At 44.5% G+C, this 20,035-nt stretch overlaps 1 protein-coding gene across 1 annotated transcript in view; it reads right to left on the reverse strand.

The window, feature by feature from the left end:
- Positions 1-12,845, reverse strand: part of ARG2 (arginase 2) — a 29,599-nt gene extending 16,754 nt beyond the window's left edge. Inside the window, exons 1-2 of the mRNA XM_075530503.1 lie at positions 12,685-12,845; positions 11,786-11,858 (exon numbers count right to left, since the gene is read on the reverse strand). Coding sequence (XP_075386618.1) covers positions 11,786-11,858; positions 12,685-12,795 — 184 coding nt within the window. The 5' untranslated portion in view covers positions 12,796-12,845. The remainder of the gene's footprint in view (positions 1-11,785; positions 11,859-12,684) is intronic.
- Positions 12,846-20,035: the final 7,190 nt, after the last annotated feature.

A 20,035-nucleotide genomic window follows, 5' to 3' on the forward strand; every position in this document is an offset into this window, starting at 1 on the left:
TGACCATCATTCACCTCAGTAATTCTGCTCAATTACGATTCAATTAGTCAAACAGAAAAGCTACACACTCCTTGCAGTCCTTTTTTAAAACACTTACTATTCCCCTGTACCTGTCATTGTTGGCTCCCTTCCCATGTCCCCCAGGAACTGTCAGTTGGCCGCTGTCTCCGTAAGATTATCTGTCCTGCATATCTTGTAAAAACACCAAAAAATAATAATGAAAGATAAAAACACACAATCACTAGTCTAACAGAGATCATGACACAGAGCAGCATTCATGTCCAAAGATGAACATCATATAAATCCATGTTGCTATTCCCACAGTCAGGAATGGAGCGATCTAGTTTCCCCCTCCTCCCTCTCTCCCCCAGTTATGCCTTAGACTTTCAGCAGCACCATAATTTAAATGCACTGATTCTTCTTTGGTCTTCCTTATTCAGTGTCCACCTTTCACACGCATAGATGAATGAAAATACCATGACTTGGGTCAGGTGCATCTTCGTCCTGAAAGTACTATCCTTAGTTGTCAACATTTTAAAGAGGTCTGTGTAGCAGATTTACTTGGGGCAACGCGTTATTTGATCTCTTGACCACTGCTCCCATGAGCATGGGTTGTGGACCCAAGGAAGACAAAATCCTTGCCAAGTTCAATCTTTTCTTCGTGAGGAAGAGTTGTAATCCACACCGAAGGCTGTATACTTGACCTTCATCAGCAAGTGCTCCCAGTACTTCTTCACTCTCAGCAAGCAAGGTCGTGACACATGCGCATCACAGGTTGTTAATAAGCCTTCCTCCCATCCTGATGCCCCATTCTTCTTCATACAAGCCAGTTTCTCTGATAATTTGCTCAACATCCAGAATGAATAAACATGGTGAAAGGATACAACCCCGATGCACACCTTCTCATTTTAAGCCATGCAATATTCCCTTAGACGGCTCAGAACTGCCCCTTGATCCACAGATTCTGCACGAGCACAATGAAGTGTTCTGGAATTCCCATTCTTCTCAAGACTGTTCATAGTTTGTTATGGTCCACACGGTCAAATGCTTTTCTAAAGTCAATAAGACACAAGTAAACATCTTTCTGATGGTCTCTGCTTCGACCCAAGATCCATCTGACCATCAGCAATGATATCCCTTTCTCCATGTCTTCTTCCCAATCTGGCCTGAACTTCTGGTAAATCCCTGTCAGTGTACTACCACAACCATTGTTGGGTGAGTTCAGTATGTGCTATCAATGATACTGTTCTCTTATTTGAGCATTCTGTTGGTCCGCCTTTACAATACAGATCTCTTCCAGTCAGTTGGCCTACGAGCGGTCTTCCAAATTTCCTGGCATAGCCAAGTGTTGGCAGTGGTTCACCAGCTTGTTGAAACATTTCGATGGGTATTCCAGTACTTCCTGGTTTAGGCTAATGCTTTCAGTACAACTTACACTTCTTCGTTTAGTACCGCTGGTTCTGGTACACATGCGAACTCTTAAACTGGCTGAATGTTAATTAGCTCTTTGGGGTACAATGACTCTGTATTCTTTCCATCTTCTTTTGGTGAATCCTTCATCGTAGATATTTTGACCACAGGATCTTCCAAAATATGGGCAACTCGAGGTTTTTGGGGTTTTTTTTGAGTTCTTTCACCTTAAGCTACACTGAGTATGTTCAACCTTTTGGGTGTTCTAACTCTAGTCCTTTGCACATTTCCTTATAATATTTTACTTTGTCTTCTTGAGTGGCCCTTGGGAATTTTTTGTTCAGTTCTTCATTTCTTCCATTTGCTTGAGCTACTCAACAATGAAGAGCAAGTATGAGTCTCTTCTGGCATCCATGCTGATCTTTTCTTTCTTTCCTCTTTAAAAAAAAATCATTTTATTGGGAATGTTTACAGACATTATAACATTCTATAATTAGATCAAGCATAATTGTACAATTGTTGACACAATTTGTTCATCACTAGCTTTAGTGGTTGGTACATAAATAGAGTAAGTCTTATTGATTGGATTTCCTTGAATGCAGACAGATAAAATCCTATTACAGGCAACACTGTATTTCAATATAGTATCCTTTTTGATACTAAATGCAAAGCCATTCCTCTTAATTGTGTCATTCCTGGTATAGTAAATCATGGGATTTTCTGAGTACAATACCAGTCCATTTCAGCTCACTAATAACTAAGATACCAATCTTTATATGTTCCATTTAACTTTTTACAACTTTCAATTTTCCTTGATTCATACATTGTACATCCCAAGTTCTGATTACTAGATTTTTACAGTTGTTTCTTCTCATTTTGAGTTGTGCCCCGTCAGCAATTGACTATCCCGAAGACTTTACTCCCATAAGCTTTACTTCATTCATGGTGTTATGGTCGACTATACTTTGAGAAGGCAGCTCTTCCTGTTACATTCTCATTGTCTTCTGACCTCACAGGTTCATCTGGCACAATCTCGGACAATGTTCTGCTTTTATTTATTTGGCCTTCAGTCTCTGACAATGTTTCAGTGGTATCCATAAGGTTTTCAGTGGTTAATTCCTCCAAAGTGGCCAGCAATTCCTCTTCATAGTCTGGAAGCTCCGCTGAAACCTGTGCCTTCTGGGTGACCCGGCTGGCATTTGAAATACCAGTGACATAGCTGCCAGCATCACAGCAACACATGTGCCTCAGAAGTGCAGTAAACTAACAATTGTGGGATAAAGATACATAGAATCTACCTGGTTTTACAGCACAGAAAAGAGAAAGTGTTGAGATACAGCTTTAAGAGACCTCAATACACATCTAACAGTAAGCCATTGATATGAAGAATGCCAACCAAGGCAGGATAAAGAGGACCTAGGGCAGAATCCTGTACACATTTAAGAGGTGAAAGAAATTATCTAGCAAAAAGTTAACTAGATTTGAGAATGATGATGGCAACAAAGGTACAAATGTGCTCGACATAATGATGTATGGATTGTGATGAAAACTGTACGAGCCCCCAATAAATTTTTTTAAAAGTTAACTAGAAAGAATAATGATAGTCTCTATTAAAACTGACAACGAGGAAGGAGTAGTTTATTATAGTATCAGATAAATGGAATGTCGCCGTGTCCACTAAGTAGTAGAGACTAGAAGACTAAAGACAAGTGAAATCAGGCTCATTGCAATGATAGCAGAGGGAGCCATGTGCTGGAAGGCTAGAGGGAAGGTGGGTCTGAAGGGAAACAAAGTCACTGCAAAAACGTCTAAAGGGCTGCATGGAGCCCAGGAGGGTGGCAGGTGGGTCAGATGTGGCTGAGTATTTCACGATAGGCATATTACACGTTTGCATATTCGTGAATTGATGGACATTCCACTGATTTCCACTTTTTGACTCAATTATAATGCTCCTGTGAACGTCCATATGCAAGTTTTGATGTGAATATATGTATTTTCAATTCCAGTGTAATTGCTGGATCATATAACGTTAAACTTAAGAAATGCCAGCTGTTTTCCAAAATAGTTATCTTATTTCCATTTCCAGTGTATGAGAGTTCCAATTTTTCCACATACTGGGCAACACTTGGTACTGTCTGTCCTATTGATTGTAGCCATCCCGGTGGCTGTGAAGTCATATCTCTACTGTAGTTTTTATTTTAATTTCCCCAATGACTAAGTGATGCTGAACACATTTCCATGTGCTTACTGAATATCTTTTTGAAAAGTATCTATTAAAATCCATCACCCATTTTTAAATTGACTTATCCTTTAATTGTTCAGTTCTCATCATTCTTAACATATCCTGATGCTAGACTTTTATCAGATGCACAAAGGTGCTTCAATATCTTGGAGGAATGATATGATAGCTGTATTACCTCCCAATAAAAAGAGTTTTTTTGGGAAAAAAAAAACTTATTAGAAAAATGGAATTAAAAGATAAAATCCACCTTGTCTGATTTGCAAATATTGTCTGCAAATTGGTGGGCTATCTTTTCATTTTCTTGATTGTGAACTTTGGCGGATAAATTTTTAATTTTGATGAAGCCAAATTAGGTTGCTTTTAATTTTTTTGTTACCTCTGTTTTTGATGTCATCTCTAAGAAATCATTGTCTAATCCAGAAAGGAAGATTTACTTCTAGGTTTTTCCTATGAGTTTTATTTATAGCTTTAGCATGACATTTAGGGCTTGGATATATTTTAACTTTTATTTTGTTGTGAGATCCAAATGTATTATTTTCTTTTTTGTTGTTGTTGCAAAGACCTTTTTATTAATTTATTTTAAAATCATTTTATTGGGGCTCATACAACTCTTATCACAATCCATGCATACACATGTATTGTTTTCTATAGGGATATAAAGTTCCATTGCCATTTGCTGAAAGGAGTATTCTTTCCCCCAGAAAACTGTCTTGGTCCCTTTCTAAAAAAGGCTTATTTCTGGGCTTTCAATTCTAATCTATCTTTATGTTCCTCCTTCAAGCCAGTACTTCAGTCTTAATTACTGTAGGTTTGGGGAAAAAAACTAAAATAAAATTTTTAAAATCACGGTAAATTTATAAGTTTGAAATGGTTAGTGTGGGCTGTCTTAATTTTGATCTTTTCTCTCCAAATTGCTTTGGCTATTCTGGGTCCCTGTTTGTCCATATGAATTTGAGGATCGGTATATCCATTTCTACAAAGTAGCCAGCTGGGATTTTGCATTACTACTACCCCTATTCTCAAAATTTGGAATGGCTATTCTCAGGGAGCGCTGGTGGCACAGCAGCTGTGTGTTGGGCTGCAGTCCATAAGGTCAACAGGTCAAAATCACTCATCACTTTGCAAGAGAAAGATAGGGCTTTCTACTCCTGTAGAATTAACAGTCCCCCAAACTCAAAGTGGGCAGTTCTACTCTGTCTTTCTGGGTTGGTTTGAGTTGTAATTGCCTTGATGGCAAAGGAGTTTGGTTAGTATGAAGAAAGATGAAATATCACATGTGTTCATGGAGAAACTGGAGCACTTGTCCATTGCTTATGGGGATGTAAAATGGCAATTTCTGGAAAAGCTTATAGTGATTGCTCAAGATGTTGAACAGAGTTGAAGAGAAGTACTTTATGATCTGGCATTGTCCACTGCTGGGTAGAAAGGTACATGAAAGATGTGAAATCAGGATGCAACTAGATACTTCCACATCAGTGTTCAGGCAGCAATACTCACAACCGGAAAGTAAAAGCCACCCAAGTGTCCGTCAACAGATGAATGATAAACAGAAAGTGGCACACACACTCACAAGGGAATACAATTCAGCTGTTCAGAGACTAGCCCTTGGAGAGGGACATCATGCTTGGTGAAGGCTGAAGGACAGCGAAAAAGAGGAAGGCCCCAGAGAAGATGGATCAGCACTGTGGCGGCTACAACGGGCTCAGGCATAACAGTAACTGCGGGCATAGCGCAGGGCAGAGCCATGTTCCCTTCTTTGATGCACAGGGCTGCTAGGAGTTGGAGCCGACTCAGCAGCACCTACCGCCACATCAAGAGAAACGAAGTCCCGAGACTGCTATGACACAGATGTTCCTGGAAAACAATATGGTGAGTGAAATGGACAGCATAGCACATACACTACTCTTACATGATCTCACGCATGAAAAACCTACGACAGCCAAGTGCATAGAGGCCAATGCGCATTAGTGGTTACTGGGGCCAGGGAAGAGGAGAAACGGGGAGTTATTTTTAAGGATACTGAGTTTGAATTTAGCGATGACGAAGTTTTAGACATCAGGGTGATGCTTTGCCCAATATGCTGGATATAACTGTCATCAACTGCACACTTAGAACAAGCTAAAAAGGTAATTTTTTGTTCTATAGATTTTACTGAGATAATGCTTGTTTGTGGAACATAGGTCAAGTTGTAAAAAAAATGAGATGGGACTTTTTGAGCCAGATCAAAAGACTGTCCGCTCCAGCAGTCTTGTTGATTCCATCCCTTGTTTTTTTTAGCAGTTTTTATGTGAGAATTTTAGCTTGGCAGTTAGAGAATTACAAGAAGGTGTGTTTTTGTTTTGGTGGTGGTTTTTTTAAAAATACTTTTTTTTAAATGAAATCTTTTTGTAGTTACTGTATATGCATCAAGAAAGCTATTACATAGTGTTTTGTTGTTGTTGGTTGGTTTTGCTTTTGGTGGGATGTGTTTTGGTTTGGTTGGCAGTTTGGTTGTCTTTCACTTCTTTGGACTGGTTTGTTAAGTCTTCTAAGTTGACCAAAGTTTGCAGCTTATCCTCAATGTCAGATAGAGACTATTCATTCACCTGCACACAGCCTAGAGCCCCACAGGATTCAGAGGTTGACTTTCTTGTTTTGTTTGGTTTCTCACCCCTCTCTAATGATACGGCTGTTAACATATTACGGAAGTAATAATAATAAAACACTGACAAATTCCCCTCTGTAGGCTTCTTGGAAAACATTCAACAATTTATCCAAATTTCAGATTCCCACAATAAATGTCTCACGGCTCAAAAAAAAAAAAAGTTGAGATACTTGCCAAACTCTCTGCCGTCAAGTGAATCCTGACTCATAGCGACCTTCCAGCCAGAGTGAAGTAGACACTGGGTTGCTAACCACAGGTTAGTGGTTCAAAGCCACCAGCTTCTCTATGGGAGAACGATGAGACTATCTACTCCTGTCCAGATTTAGAGTCTTGGAAACCCTTGTCCCACAGCATCGCTCTAAGTTGGACATGACGGATGGCAGTGGGAATCAATCAGAATTGACTAGATGGCGCTCGCTGGCTTTCATCCTGTTGGATTGCTAGTGAAACACATACCACTAGTGGTATATTGGCGCCCCAGTGCCAAAGCACTAGGTTTGTGAAAGGCTACAGTTCGGAGAGCCCCAACTCCATTTAGATTCTTTCTGATCATTAACGAGGCAATACAACAAGTGTGCCCTCAAGCCAAATGTGTTTGAAAAGACTACACTGCCCAGAAAACTCAGGGAAGGGCAGGCAGCTTTGCTCGGGATTACATGAAGAACTAGGGCACTTTTCCGGGCTGTCCTTAATGATTTAGCCACATGTTGCATAAAGGCTGGGGTCCTGGTGGCTATGTCACGGCTGTGACCACCACATGGTCGAATCCCCAGAACCAATCCTGTAAACTCTTTAAAAATCTACAGTTGTGTACATTTCCCCATGATGGTCCTACCTGCCTGCCAGTTCAGTGATGAACTGACCGGGCCCCAATGATTTTCTGGTGACCATTATCCCATGGCTAGGAATCACTTCACTGCAGCTCAAACCTCTTACTGATGGTTCCCTCTTTCCAGATGACAGTCTTGTCTCGTTTAGAGCCTACTAAAAGAGGTCTCTACAGTCTGTCTGAATATGAGGTCTTGTTCTCCTACAGTAGTGGTCAAAGGACAAACATGAAAGGGTAAAAACTATTAAAATCAAAATTCATTAGGTAAAAAAGCTAGCACAATAAGCCTGACATTTCATGGTTTACTGTAGGGGCATGCTACATTTTAAAGCTTGAAAGCCAATTTAAAGAAAAATACCAAAATAAGTAATACAAGTAGAGTATCACATAAGGAATTATGGCTAGAAGGGCCAATTTAGTTGACTATAACTTGAAGAGTTTGCTTATTTGGGACCAAATATGAGAAAATGCCAGAGACAGAACACAGAACATCAACATTTGCAGCTCAAGAAGATAAAGGGACCCTTTATTTCCCTGAATCCAAGAAAGACAAGTACCTTGGCTAACAGAAGCAAGCTTCAATATTCATGTGGTCAATGATGCGACAGCAAGGCATACTAAAATAAAGGCTAGCAAGTCCGTGAGCATGCTCATGGCAATTTCAGTGGAGGGTAGGGCAGAAGCTAGGCTAAATTCATGATGGTTAATATTCCCAAACAACCACTAAATCAAAATATAGAACCCTGAATTCACCTAAGAGGGGGCTTCCAACGGTCCATGGAAAATGCCGTTATCTTTTAATTCCATTTTCCCCTGTACTGTTTGAAGCCCCTTCATATTGATCTACTGCAAGCAAAGAACTCTCATATTTCATGTTTAAATAATGACCTCAGATTAACTTATCAGCAGTCCTTCCAGAAGCAGACAAGGCTCTTGGGTCACAAGAGGTCTCAAGCCAGAGATTCCTGTTCTACTTGATAGAGCACCAAATGTTGGTGATAGGTGCCATCGTGTAGGTCAGCTGGCCTAGAAGTTCCAACATTGTTCTGAAAGGGAGCTTCAAAAAGTTTGTGGAAAGATGGACTTGAAAGATAATGGAATTTTTCCATGAACCTTTTGAAGCCACCCTCATAGACCCCAGATGGAGAAGTAACATCTGGCGTCTTAAAAACTTGAGAGCAGCCAGCTGAGATACAACTACTGGTCTCTTCTATGGTGGAGCAAAGGAAAGTGAGGAAAGCAAAGACCCTACACGCAATTAGCCCACAGGACTAATGGCCCACGTAGAACATGGCCGCTTCCAACCCGAGACCAAAGAGCTGGATGCCACCTGGTGACCATTACCAACCAATGACCAGGGACACAATAAAAGTTCCTAGTTAGAATGGGAGGGAAACAGAACAAAACTCAAAATCAAAAAAGAGAGAGAGAGAGAAAGAGAGAAAGAAAAAACAGACCCACTGGATTGGAGAATTAACCTGAGTCTGATGGTATTCCCAAAGGTATAAAATAAACGATAACACCTAGAAACAATGTACTCCTTAGAACAATCACCTATAGGAGATCAAAAGCAAAAATGAGGTGGGGGGGCAGGGAAGCTGGAGGGAGGGAGGAGAGTCCTAACATTGCAGGACTAGCAACTGACATGATAGTACAGCTGTGTGAAAGCCCGAATGGGAAACCAGCCTGCTGTGAGCTTGCACCTGAAAAACAGTAACATGTTGACGAAAATAAAGAAATGCATGCCCTGAGCCTAGTTAAAAGGAGCCTGGCACCCAGGTTAAGCACTCATCTCCCTACAGAAAAGCCAGTGGGTCAAATCAGCTGCTTCACAGGGAAAGATAAGGTCATTTGGCTCGGGAAAGACACCTTCAAGGAAATCCTCTGGGTTGCTGAGTCAGGACCAGCTCGATGGCACACACGGGCCTACTTGAGGAGGCAGAGAACAGCTCCCAACTGACTTCCTGCACTCCGGGACCCTGAGCCTGACAAGCTCAGCTGGACTGCTGTCCTCGTAGCTGTCCCCTTTTCAGTGCCACAGCTGGGTCAAGCTACCATAATTACAGAGAAAGAACTCGAGTGCTAATATCAGGCTGGAGCTCTTTACCCACAGAAGACTCCCTCTACTTCTGAAAAGGGCAAACACATTAGCACGGCTTCACAGCTAACTGTAATCAGGAACAGATGCCGTGCGAGCAAGGCCTCTTTTCTCTTACAGCCTGTGCCTTCAAGTTCATTCTGATTCACTGCCCCCATCCTTTTGGAGGCTGTCAATCTGTATGGAAGCAGACTGACTCGCCTTTCTCCGGGGGAGCCTCTGGTGGGTTTGAGCCCCCAACTTTTTGGTTAGCAGGCAAAAAATAAGTGAGACTGTTCGGTCCACTGTGTATCCTTCAAATAAGTAGTTACATCAAAGCAGAACCACTAAATTTTCTTACTAAAGCCAAGGGAAGAAACAAACCCGGACATCGGGTCAAATACAGTCATCGAGGAAAAAAATGGCAGCTAAACTAATGCCTTGGCAGTCCAGGCAGCCTGTGGCATCAAAGCACAAGTCAAGGAACAAAGAGATTGGGAAAAGTTACTTTTCAATAGGTCTTCTCTCTTAAAATTTGACATATGCTACTGATCTGAAAAGATTCTAAGGACTTCGATTATGTTGCTACTGCTTCGGAAAACAGCAATGGAACGTTCGCCTGGAACTTTCCTCCAGCATATTCCTAGATTCACATTCTGGAAATCTGCTGAGTGCCACATTATTCTTGTGCAGCGAGATTCCACCTCAGGCCACTTCACTACCGGCTAAGGATATAAATGGAAGCACTGAAACAATTGGAAAAATAGAGGTTGGAGTGGAAAAAGACAAGAAAAGAAGTGTACAGGCTGGGTGGATTGTCCAATAAGCAAGGCACCCAGGGGCTTACTAATCTGTAGTGAACACTTCCACACGACATGGTGCAAAGTGAGACTGTTTACTGCAGATGTGTAAGGAAGCACAAGTGAGTCTGCTCTTCTTACCCGGATTACAGGGTACCTGACACCTGTAGGGATTATAAATTTGGTGAGGCTTTGATTCTGTGGAAAGGTGCTGTGGGGTTGGGAAAAAGGTTCTAGTCAGACCTAGAAGCAGAATTTGGACCGGACATGACGAAAAACTGAAATTGTTCACCAAAGATTAGTAAACAAATACAAGGAAACCTGTGCCTACCTTGCTTATTGGGCCATCTGACAATGTGTACAAAGCAGAGGGAGAGAAGCGGCTCCAATGTGCCCCTCCCCCCCCCCCATCCAGCAACCTTAGCTGACTATTTATTATAAATGTCTCCTGTGTATGAGGCTGGAAACTGCTTCTTGTCAGAAGTCCCTTACAACAAAAGCTTGAGACAGTAAAGCACTTCGAACATGCCTGCGCTAGTCCATCAGAGGGGCTGCAGAAGCCTACCAGACATGGTTGTCTTCCAAGAATAATCATTCTTTTCAAGACAGTGTGTACAACCTGGTGTAAAGGAAAAGTACCCTCTTTCATAAGAAGGAATCAAACTCTCTTCATAACTTGTGACACCGTTAAAGGATGCTAACTCACAGCAGTTTACCTTTCGTCTTTGGCAATGAACTTGGGAGAGCAATCAAAATGATTAAGAAAGGGATGCTAGCTAATGAAGAAGGAACTGCAGCTCTTTAACAGAGAAAAGGCCATGAGTATTCCACGCAGGACACCGTATGGAAGCTGAAGTGTATGAAAGACCTTTCAACTCCAAGTGATTTCGGGGACCTGGGTATGCCTCTGTGTTTGAGACATAGATGCTCGAACCTCGAAAGAGATGCGTGATCTGCAGATGAGGTTTCGGAGTGGGTGGGAAAAGAATCTGCAGGTGAACTAGATTCTGTGCTACTGTCCCAGGATGGACAGACCCCCTGCAGCCACACCTTTTGCACGTATGGCCCAGAAAAGAGATGTGAAAAGTCCTCATGTGGAGACAGAGGACTTGAACAGCAGCTGGAAATGCTTGGGTTGCATAGTAGGACACACTTTGTGCCCTGTTTTTTGAATGCTAAACACAGGATTCTCCCATAACTATATAGGTGACACTTATCTTTGGGTCAGATTTACTTCTGGTCCTAATGACAAGACACAAGTTTTACCTCTGATCACCTGCTGTGTTTGTGAAAATGGCCCATGTTTGGATCCTCAGACCTAGTGGCCCAGTCTTCCAGGGAGGACCCCAGGAATCTGGATCATCAACATGTCACCCAGGTGTTTCTCATTAGCAGGGAACAGGAGGAACATTAGTTACAGTAAACCCCTCAGAGGAAATGAAGAGAGGAAGTTGGTGAGACTGATGAATCATGAGTACCTCATGAGTGAGTTAGGAAACCTCAAATTTTAGGGTGTGATTTTAGTTGTGCAATTAAAGCTAGTATTCTCGGCACCACTTCGCAGCCACTAGCAGCCTGTTCCAGCCTCTGCCTCACTCTACCTCCTTGCTTTCCAAATACTGCCCCTAAGATCCCATTAGATCTTAAACTGCAGCTGGAATAAAAGCAAGGATGGGAGAGGTGGTAGACTGTTATCATCGCAGTTCCTGGATCCAAAGGATACAATTCCTAAACCGGCCTGCTATCAGCCCTGGAGACATCTAGTTATCATCCAGTCACTTACCCAAATTGGAAAGCCTTTTCATCAAGCCAGCTTCTCTTACAGCAGCCGGGCCATTCTCCACTCCTTTTCTCTTCTGTCACAGAAAGGTGTTTGGACATGAGGAAAGATGAGCAGGGGAGAGAAACACACACATCTACATTATCATCTTCGGCAGGTTCCTCTGTAAACCTGTGCCAGCACCAGCCTTCCTCCTATTACTTCCAGCTCTGGGGTCTGGTCGAGTCCTCAAACACTTGCAGGACAAAGGACACCGCGGAGGAGTGCAAACCAAGTCCCTCGCTGGAACGAAATCAACTTTTCCAGCCCCTCCTGGTGGGTGGGATGCCCAGGTCCGAGTAGGTGGTGGGGACGTCGTGAGCCAGACGCGGAGCTGGATGGCTCCCGGGTCCCAGAGCGTTTCTTTACGGAAAGCAGCCCCTCCCGCCCTCCAGCGCTGGGGGCTGCCTCCAGTTTTCTTCCCGGTTAATGCTCCTTCTGAGAAGATGGACCCTGAGATCCTTAAACCCTCCTCGGGCGCTCTCTCTCATCTCTTCTCCCGCTATTTTCCGCCAGGGATTCGGGCTGCTCTTCCCACCTCCTCCGCTCCCCTTCCCTCCGCCCCGGCGCGCTGGACCCACCGCTTTCTAGCTCGTTGGGGGGAAAGCCGCTGGAAACCCGCCAGCTCGCCACCCCGGCCCGCACCCCCCCCCCGGGGCGCCCTCCAAGCCCTCCCTGCGGCCCCGTCTTCTTTCGAGGCTCGCCCCCAGGTGCTCGCCCCGGGGCCCAATCGCCGCAGCATGCCGGCTGCCCCCCGCCGCCCCGTTCCACCCCACCCCCACCCCGCTTTCTGAGGGTTCGAGGGGGCGGGGATCCTGCCCCGAGCCCGCTCTCCCCCTCCGTTGCCACGTTCCGGCCCTCACCTGGCCCAGTGAGAGCGGGGCTCCGACCACAGCCACGGAATGAACGGACTTCTTCAGGACCGCATGCACTTGCGTCGGGAGGAAACGCCAGAGGCTGCTCCTCAGAGACATGATGGGGAGCTGCTCCCGGTGCGCGCCGCCGCCTCTGAGCGCCGCCGCCGCCGCCGCCGCCGCGCTTACCCCCCGGCGTGCCCGCGGCCCCGCCCCGTGACGTCGCGCCCGGCCCCCGCCGCCGCGCCCCCTGGCCGCCCCCGGCACACCTTCCCCGCGCCCGCCCGCACGCTCGCTCGCCGCCGCCGGCACGCCCCGTGACGTCACGCGCGCGCCCCCGCCTCTGCGCTCGCGGACCGCGGTCGTGGGGGGGGGGGGGGGAGCGGTGTCCGCGCGGCCGGCGGCGGGTCCACGAACGCACGAAGGAATGCTGGCTCTTACCCGAGGACGACGCGCAGCTGGCCGGCCCCAGCGAGGCGCTCCACTCACCCGAAAGCCCAAGGTCCGGACATCAGGCCTACCGCCGCCACCTTGAAAGGTCCAAGGCTAAACCCGCAGCCACCCAGCGGACAGTGGAGTCCTGCCTCTGTGGGTTTCTCAGACTTATCTTTTTAAAAAATTCATTTTATTGGGGGCTCTTACAGCATTCCATACATCAGTTGTATCAACCATATTTGTATATATGTTGCCATCATTTCCAAAACATTTTCTACTTGAGCCCTTGATATAAGCTCTTTTTTCCCCTCCCGCCCTCATGAATCCTTGATCAATTATATATGGTTATTATTTAGTATCTTACGCCGTCCGTTGTCTCCCTTCACCCACATTTCTGTTATTCGTCCCCTTTGATGAATATATATATATCCAACCTTTTGATGGGTTCCTCCTTTCTCCCCCTCCCCCTCCCCACAGCCCCCTAATCCTCATATCTCTACTGCTACTGTTCCTGAGGGGTTTATCTGTCTTGAATTCCACGTGTCCAGAGCTCTCTCATCTGTACCAATGTGTGTACTCTGCTCTAGCCAGATTTGTAAAGCAGAACTGGGTCATGGTGGGGGGGGGGGAGGAAGTATTCAGGAACTAGAGGAATGTGTTTGTCAGTGCTATACTGCACCTTGAATCATCCCTTGGTTATAACCTTTCTGTGGGGGGATATCCAATGGTCTACAGATAGGCTTTGGGTCTCTACTCCAACCCCCTTATTCACATCAATATAATTGTTTTGGATATTTGGATACCTCTGATCCCTTAGACACCTCATGATCACACAAGCAGGTGTGTTTTCTTCCATGTGGGCTTATGTGCTGCCCTGCTGGATGGCTGCTAGTTTAACGTCAAGCCTTTAAGACCCCAGACCAGTGGTTCTCAACCTTCCTAATGCCACGACCCTTTAATACAGTTCCTCGTGTTGTGGTGACCCACCCCCCCAACCATAAAATTATTTTCAATGCTACTTCATAACTGTAATTTTGCTACTGTTATGAATCGGGTGACCCCTGTTAAAGGGTCGTTTGACCCCCAAAGGTATCAGGACCCACAGGTTGAGAACTGCTGCCCCAGGTGCTGTATCTTTGCAAAGCTGCCACCATTTGCTTTCTTCACCACATTTGCTTCTGCGCCCATTGTGTCTTCAGCGATTGTGTCAGAAAGGTGAGTATCAAAGAGTGCCAGGTTATTAGAACAAAATGTTCTTGTGTTTATGGAGGCCTTGAGTAGAGGCCCAAAGTCCATCTGGTAATACGTAACATATAAATATATGTACATTGGTCTCTATCCCTGTCCTTATAACTTAGTATATTTACATAGATACATGCCTATTGCTATACCTCTATAAATAGCTTTTGCCTCCTATTTCTTTGCTCTATTTTCTTTCACCTTCCTCTTATCCCACTATCATGCTCACCTTCCAATTGGTTTTCAATAATTCCTCTAGTGTAAGGGGAAACCAGCCCCTAACACATCATTACGGGTCCGGTAGGTGCAATTGTACAGCGATAATAATTAAAGATCATAGTAAAGTTATAGAGAGCATGAGAGATAGAAGTATTGAAATAAATGGAGTCAGACACAATTCATGGTAGCGTGCTCACCTCAGCCCTGCTTGGTGGTTCACGTGGAGGGAGAGATATTTAATGTTAGCCCAGGCTTTTATATTCTCTGGGGACATGCAAGCCCCCTAATTACAGGTGAGGACATACATCACAGGAAGGGGTTGTGCTATAGGTAATACAGTAATGGGAGGGGGTGGTATAGGGACATATATGCAACAGGAAGAGGAGGGATTGGGGGTATACATGTGACAAGATGGGCAGATATTAGATTTAGGATGGCAGTATAACCTTGGTCATCCTTGGGCGGGTTTGGCTCTCTGGGGTCTCCTACAAGGAAACAGACTTATCAGAAAGGAGTGGGTCCTACTTGTGGGATAAACAGTGGTGTATGCTTGCTCTAGATGGCTGATAGCTTTTAAAGAGAATGACCCCTGATCTACTGATGACCTCCAACTGTATAGTCATTTGCAAGCAGCTAAGTTTGGCATATATTTGGGAGAGACAGCTTGGGGGGAAATCCATCTGTTTCCCACACTCTAGGATACTTTGCACTTGATCAAACCTCACCAGTCATTGTATGCCCTCCTTGCCATCAATTTTAGATCTCCTATTGCTCCTCATCCCTGAGTTTGTTGGCTCCCCACTCCCCCTCCCCACCAAAGACTAACTCTTGACAGGAGTAAAAAGCCTTGTCTCCCTCCCTCCGAGTGACTGGTGAGTCCAAACTGCCCAGATCAGCACGGATGGTCTTCTATTCTCCCTCCTCTTGGTAAGTGTTAATCTGGGTAGACTAGAAACAAAATTCATAGACACTAATTATAAGAGAGAGTTTTATATGAAGGGTAAGTGTACATTAAGAAAGCATCCCCCCAAAAAAGAAAGCATCCCAACCCAGTCCAAGCCCATAAGTCTGACATTAACCCCTATGTCCCACACTGACCTACAAAGTCCTCAAACTCACAAAACACACTCAACGAAGCTGACTGCGGGGGGGGGGGGGGGGGGGGACCCGAGTCAGTGAACGGATAAGTATCTCAGCGCTGGCAGGGGTCTCCATATGGCTGCATCAAGATAGGTCCATGTTGGCTTCTCCTCGGGGATGTCTGGCAGGAATTATTAGCCTTGCCAGCTGAATCAGGGAACTGGCTAAGGCAACTGCACCCTGGTCCAACCATCAGAAAGCAAGAGACCAGAAAGGTGAGGCTGGAGGAGCCATTCATCACTCTGCCCTTCAATTAATCCCACATGTGTTCATTGGTCAATTTGGCACAATAAACCTTAACTATCAGAGTAAGCCTGATCCATTTGCCTTTTTAAAAATTCAGAATTATCCCTCCCTAGGTACATGTAGACTCACGGCTCAGGATAAGCCTCAGGTTTCAGTTTGAGTTTTAATTATTTTTAATAATGGTAGAGCCCTGGTGGCTGGGTGGGTTAGGTGTTGAGCTAACCCCAAGGGCAGCACTGTGAACCCATCAGCCACTCAGAAAAAGGCAGCTTTCTACTCTCACAGAGATCGACAGCCTCCAAAACCCGAGGGTTTCTACTCGGCCCTAAGGAGTCACCATGAGTCAGAATCGAGTAGACGCAGTGGGACGGCATCAAGAACACTTACTGAGTCTCATCAGCACCTAGTGTCCACCAAGACGCAGCTGTTCGAACAGAATGCTGGGATGCTATGCTGTTGTTTTAGGTCAGTGTTTCTCAGCCTTCCTCATGCCGTGACCCTTTAATATAGTTCCTCATGTGGTGGTGAACTCCCAACCATAAAATTAGTTTCATTGCTACTTTATAACTGTCATTTTGCTACTGTTAGGAATCAGGTGACCCCTGTGAAAGGGTTGTTCGATCATCAAAAGGGTTACGACCCACAGGTTGAGAACTGCTGCTTTAGAGGATTTGGGTGTAGAAAGGAATATTTGTTCTAAAACTTGTTTTAAAGTAAGCTTGTAGTTAAGACAAAATAAGACGTAGATGTCTTAATTAGGTCAGGGCATCCCCGGTAGCGTAGGTTACAAGCTGGGCTGCTAAGAGTTAAAAACAGCAGTTCAAAACCACCAGCCTCTGCTGAAGAAAGAGACTTCCTACTCCTATAAGAAGTTACAGTATTTACAGGGCCAGTTCTCTGCCTTGCAGGGAGTAATTAGATAAGGAGAAAGTTGGGTGTCGAATATTTTCCCTCTATTGCTGCCCTCAAAGAATTTTAATTTTTTTTTCAGTGCTGTGCTTGTATGTAACAACCCAGCTTGAGAATCCTGCAAAGGTGAGAGCTAATTGTGGTGTGTATCACTTTCCACGGGGTGGGATATAAAGACTTCTTCCAGCTGGTCTCCCCCAAATATATGTCAGACGTAGGACACTGCTTGCAACTAATGGTAAATGATTGCCGCACACCCGGAAGCACGCAGTTTAGATGTTGTCTCCCTGAAGGCATTCAGCCATCCAGAGTAATCAGACACTATTGTTTATCCCACTGTAGGTGAGGCTCACTCCCTGCTGTAAGGACAGTGGATTGCTTTCCCTGTAGAGCTCAGAATAAGACAAGTATGATCAACCCTGGCGATCAATGGGATGACAGATATCACAGGAAAAAAAAGTATGATCAAGGTCAGGCTGCCATCTTGAATCTAGGATCTGCTCATCTTGTCACATGTGCACCCCTAATCCCTCCTCTTCCTATTGCATGTACACCCCTAGATCATCCCTCTCCCCTTGTTGTATTGCCTATGGTACAGCCTCTTCTTGTGATGTATGTCGTTACCTGAAATCAGGGGGCTTGCACACCCCCAAGTATAAATAAGCCTTGGTTAAAAATAAATCTCGCCCTCATCTTCTCGTCTTCCATCCCCATGTGGACGACCAAGAGGGGCTGCAGTGAGAATGCTACTATGAAATGTGTCTGACTCTCCTCTCTTATTCGCTATAAAATTACTATAATCTTTTTATATTGTCACCGTACAGTTGCTCCTACAGACCCGTGATATTGTTAGGGGGTGATTTACCATGACACCATAGTATAAATTCTTCCCCGTGACTGATTCAAGTTATCAGCATGATGTACTGAACATGGGGTTATTTAAAAGTTCTCATATTTTCACTACATGATACCATTTGTCAAGTAGCTAGATTAGGGACAGGGAGTTGTCCCGCTCATGCCTGCAAAGGCCGCCTAGAATAGGTTGGGAAGGAATTGAGCATCCCTTAACTGAGCATGCTCCAATTCAGGCCCCAAGCCAGGCGGGCAGTACTCTGGGCAGCCCAAATTAGGCCCAGGCTCATGACATCATCTAGGTGGGCTTCATTCAGCCAAAGGAACTAACCAATACCTTCACCTACACCTCCCCAGCCAGAAGTTTGAAATACCCTGGCTCCAGGCGGGTCAGCCTATTTTAACCCCGTTCCTGTGCCCGCACATGTATGGTGCTCTTTGCACTTGTGGCCTCAGTTCTGCACATGTGGGTGTGCTGTTCCATGAGGTTTCTTGTGTCCAGTTGTTAACTTCCACGCAGCTTGGCACGCTTCCCTGAAACAGCGTCTACTCTTTTGAGACTGTAAAACCTGAAAACTTCTCTCACCTGTCATAAAAACTCACTTGGAAAAAAAAAAGGTTCACTTGGATTACAAATGGGCTTCGGCATGAATTCTTTCTTGTGTGAAGGCAAGAACTGAAGTATTACCCATTCGAGAAACCTCACAAATTGACCACTGATATACCAAATATAAAATATTTAATGTTTCTTCCTGTTGTACATGAGTCAGAACTAACATGAAGGTACCAGACAACAAAAATGTAATAAGTAGACCATATTCAAGTCTTACGGTTTGAATATTTATTATTTTAATATAATTTAATTATAAGTTGATAGAATTTGATTTTAATAATAAGCATTTTAAGAACAGGCTGGAAAAACAATGAAAATTTCACAATTGGGTCTCAAAAGCTAGTCTGAACCAGCTCCTGTGCACCGTTAATTACTGAGCTCAAGGGAACTCAATAGAGAATAACCCAAAGGCAGGTACCATGGCGCTATTTCTGCTCATCAGTTTATCCCTTCCTGACTACAGTGCTTGCCATTGATCAAAAGCATGTAAAATAAAGTAGTTGGTTTAAGTAGGGTGGCTAATTTAGCATTTGAGACCAGGTGCCATTCCTGCGCCGACTAAGAAAATCTTTCTTCTGTGAGCATGCAGCTGCAGGATTCCTAGTTTGTTCCCAGACAGGCCCAGCTGCAGATGAGTGTCTGAGACTCCTTTAGGCAGGATATTTTCAGAAAACATGGTTGCAAGTTATTTTCAACTTATTTTTACCATGTTAACACAATGTGATAATCTCAAGAAATACCTGCACTACACATTCTTAGGAAATCTGTGTTTTAAGATCTGTGCATCAGTCCTAGCCAATTTGCTTGCTGATTATAGAACCAGCTCTATCCTAACATTGTGATGTCACCAGTCTGCAGACCCAGCTGTCAGCATGTAGCTCACTGTGTTAGTCTAGGTGGACTAGACAAACAAATTCATAGCCACTCATGCATGTAAGAGAGAACTTTATAGCAAAGAGCAATTGTACATTAAGAAAACATCCCAGCCCAGTCCAGATCAAGTCCGTAAGTATACCCCTTATGTCGATACTAGTCCATAAATTCCTCTTTAGACTCATACAGCCATGCAATGACGCTGAATGCAGGAAGATCACAAGCCAGTGGGTGGAAAGTCTTGTGGATCCAATCGTGGTGGAAACAGCTCAGTGCTGGTGTGGGTCTCCACGTGGCTCCCCCAGCTCCAGGGCTCTGGTTCTATCAGGGTCCAAGTGGCTTGTCAACAGGAATGTCCTGCAAGGAGTGAGCTTGTATCTGGCATCCAGTGAGCTATTTATCTTCATTTGCACCTCCCAAATAAGGTCATCAAGCTGTGACCTGATGGACAGGCTGGACTCCACCCCTTCACAGGTGACAGACTATGACTGCCACACTTACCCTTTTATTGAGTAGTGACCATTTTGGACTCTTTTTATGCCCGTCATTGCCAAAGTTCATTTTGTTACAACCACCATATATTGTTCATTTCTTTTGACTTGTGTTTCTCCACGATGACAATCTCCTTAGGTTTTCTGCTTACGTTGCTGCTCTTTGCTGTCCCTGCTAGCATGAGAATACCTAGGTCAAGTTTACTCAGGGGCTCACCAAATCGGCGAACTTAACCATTACTGGTTACTCCTCAGTGGTGCTCTAATTCTGACCTAGCCTCACTGCCGTCCAACCAATTTCCATTCTGACTCACAGAGAACCTTTATGACAGGGTAAAACTGC

Source organism: Tenrec ecaudatus, chromosome 14, assembly GCF_050624435.1.
Source record: "Tenrec ecaudatus isolate mTenEca1 chromosome 14, mTenEca1.hap1, whole genome shotgun sequence".
NCBI classification, from domain to species: domain Eukaryota; kingdom Metazoa; phylum Chordata; class Mammalia; order Afrosoricida; family Tenrecidae; genus Tenrec; species Tenrec ecaudatus.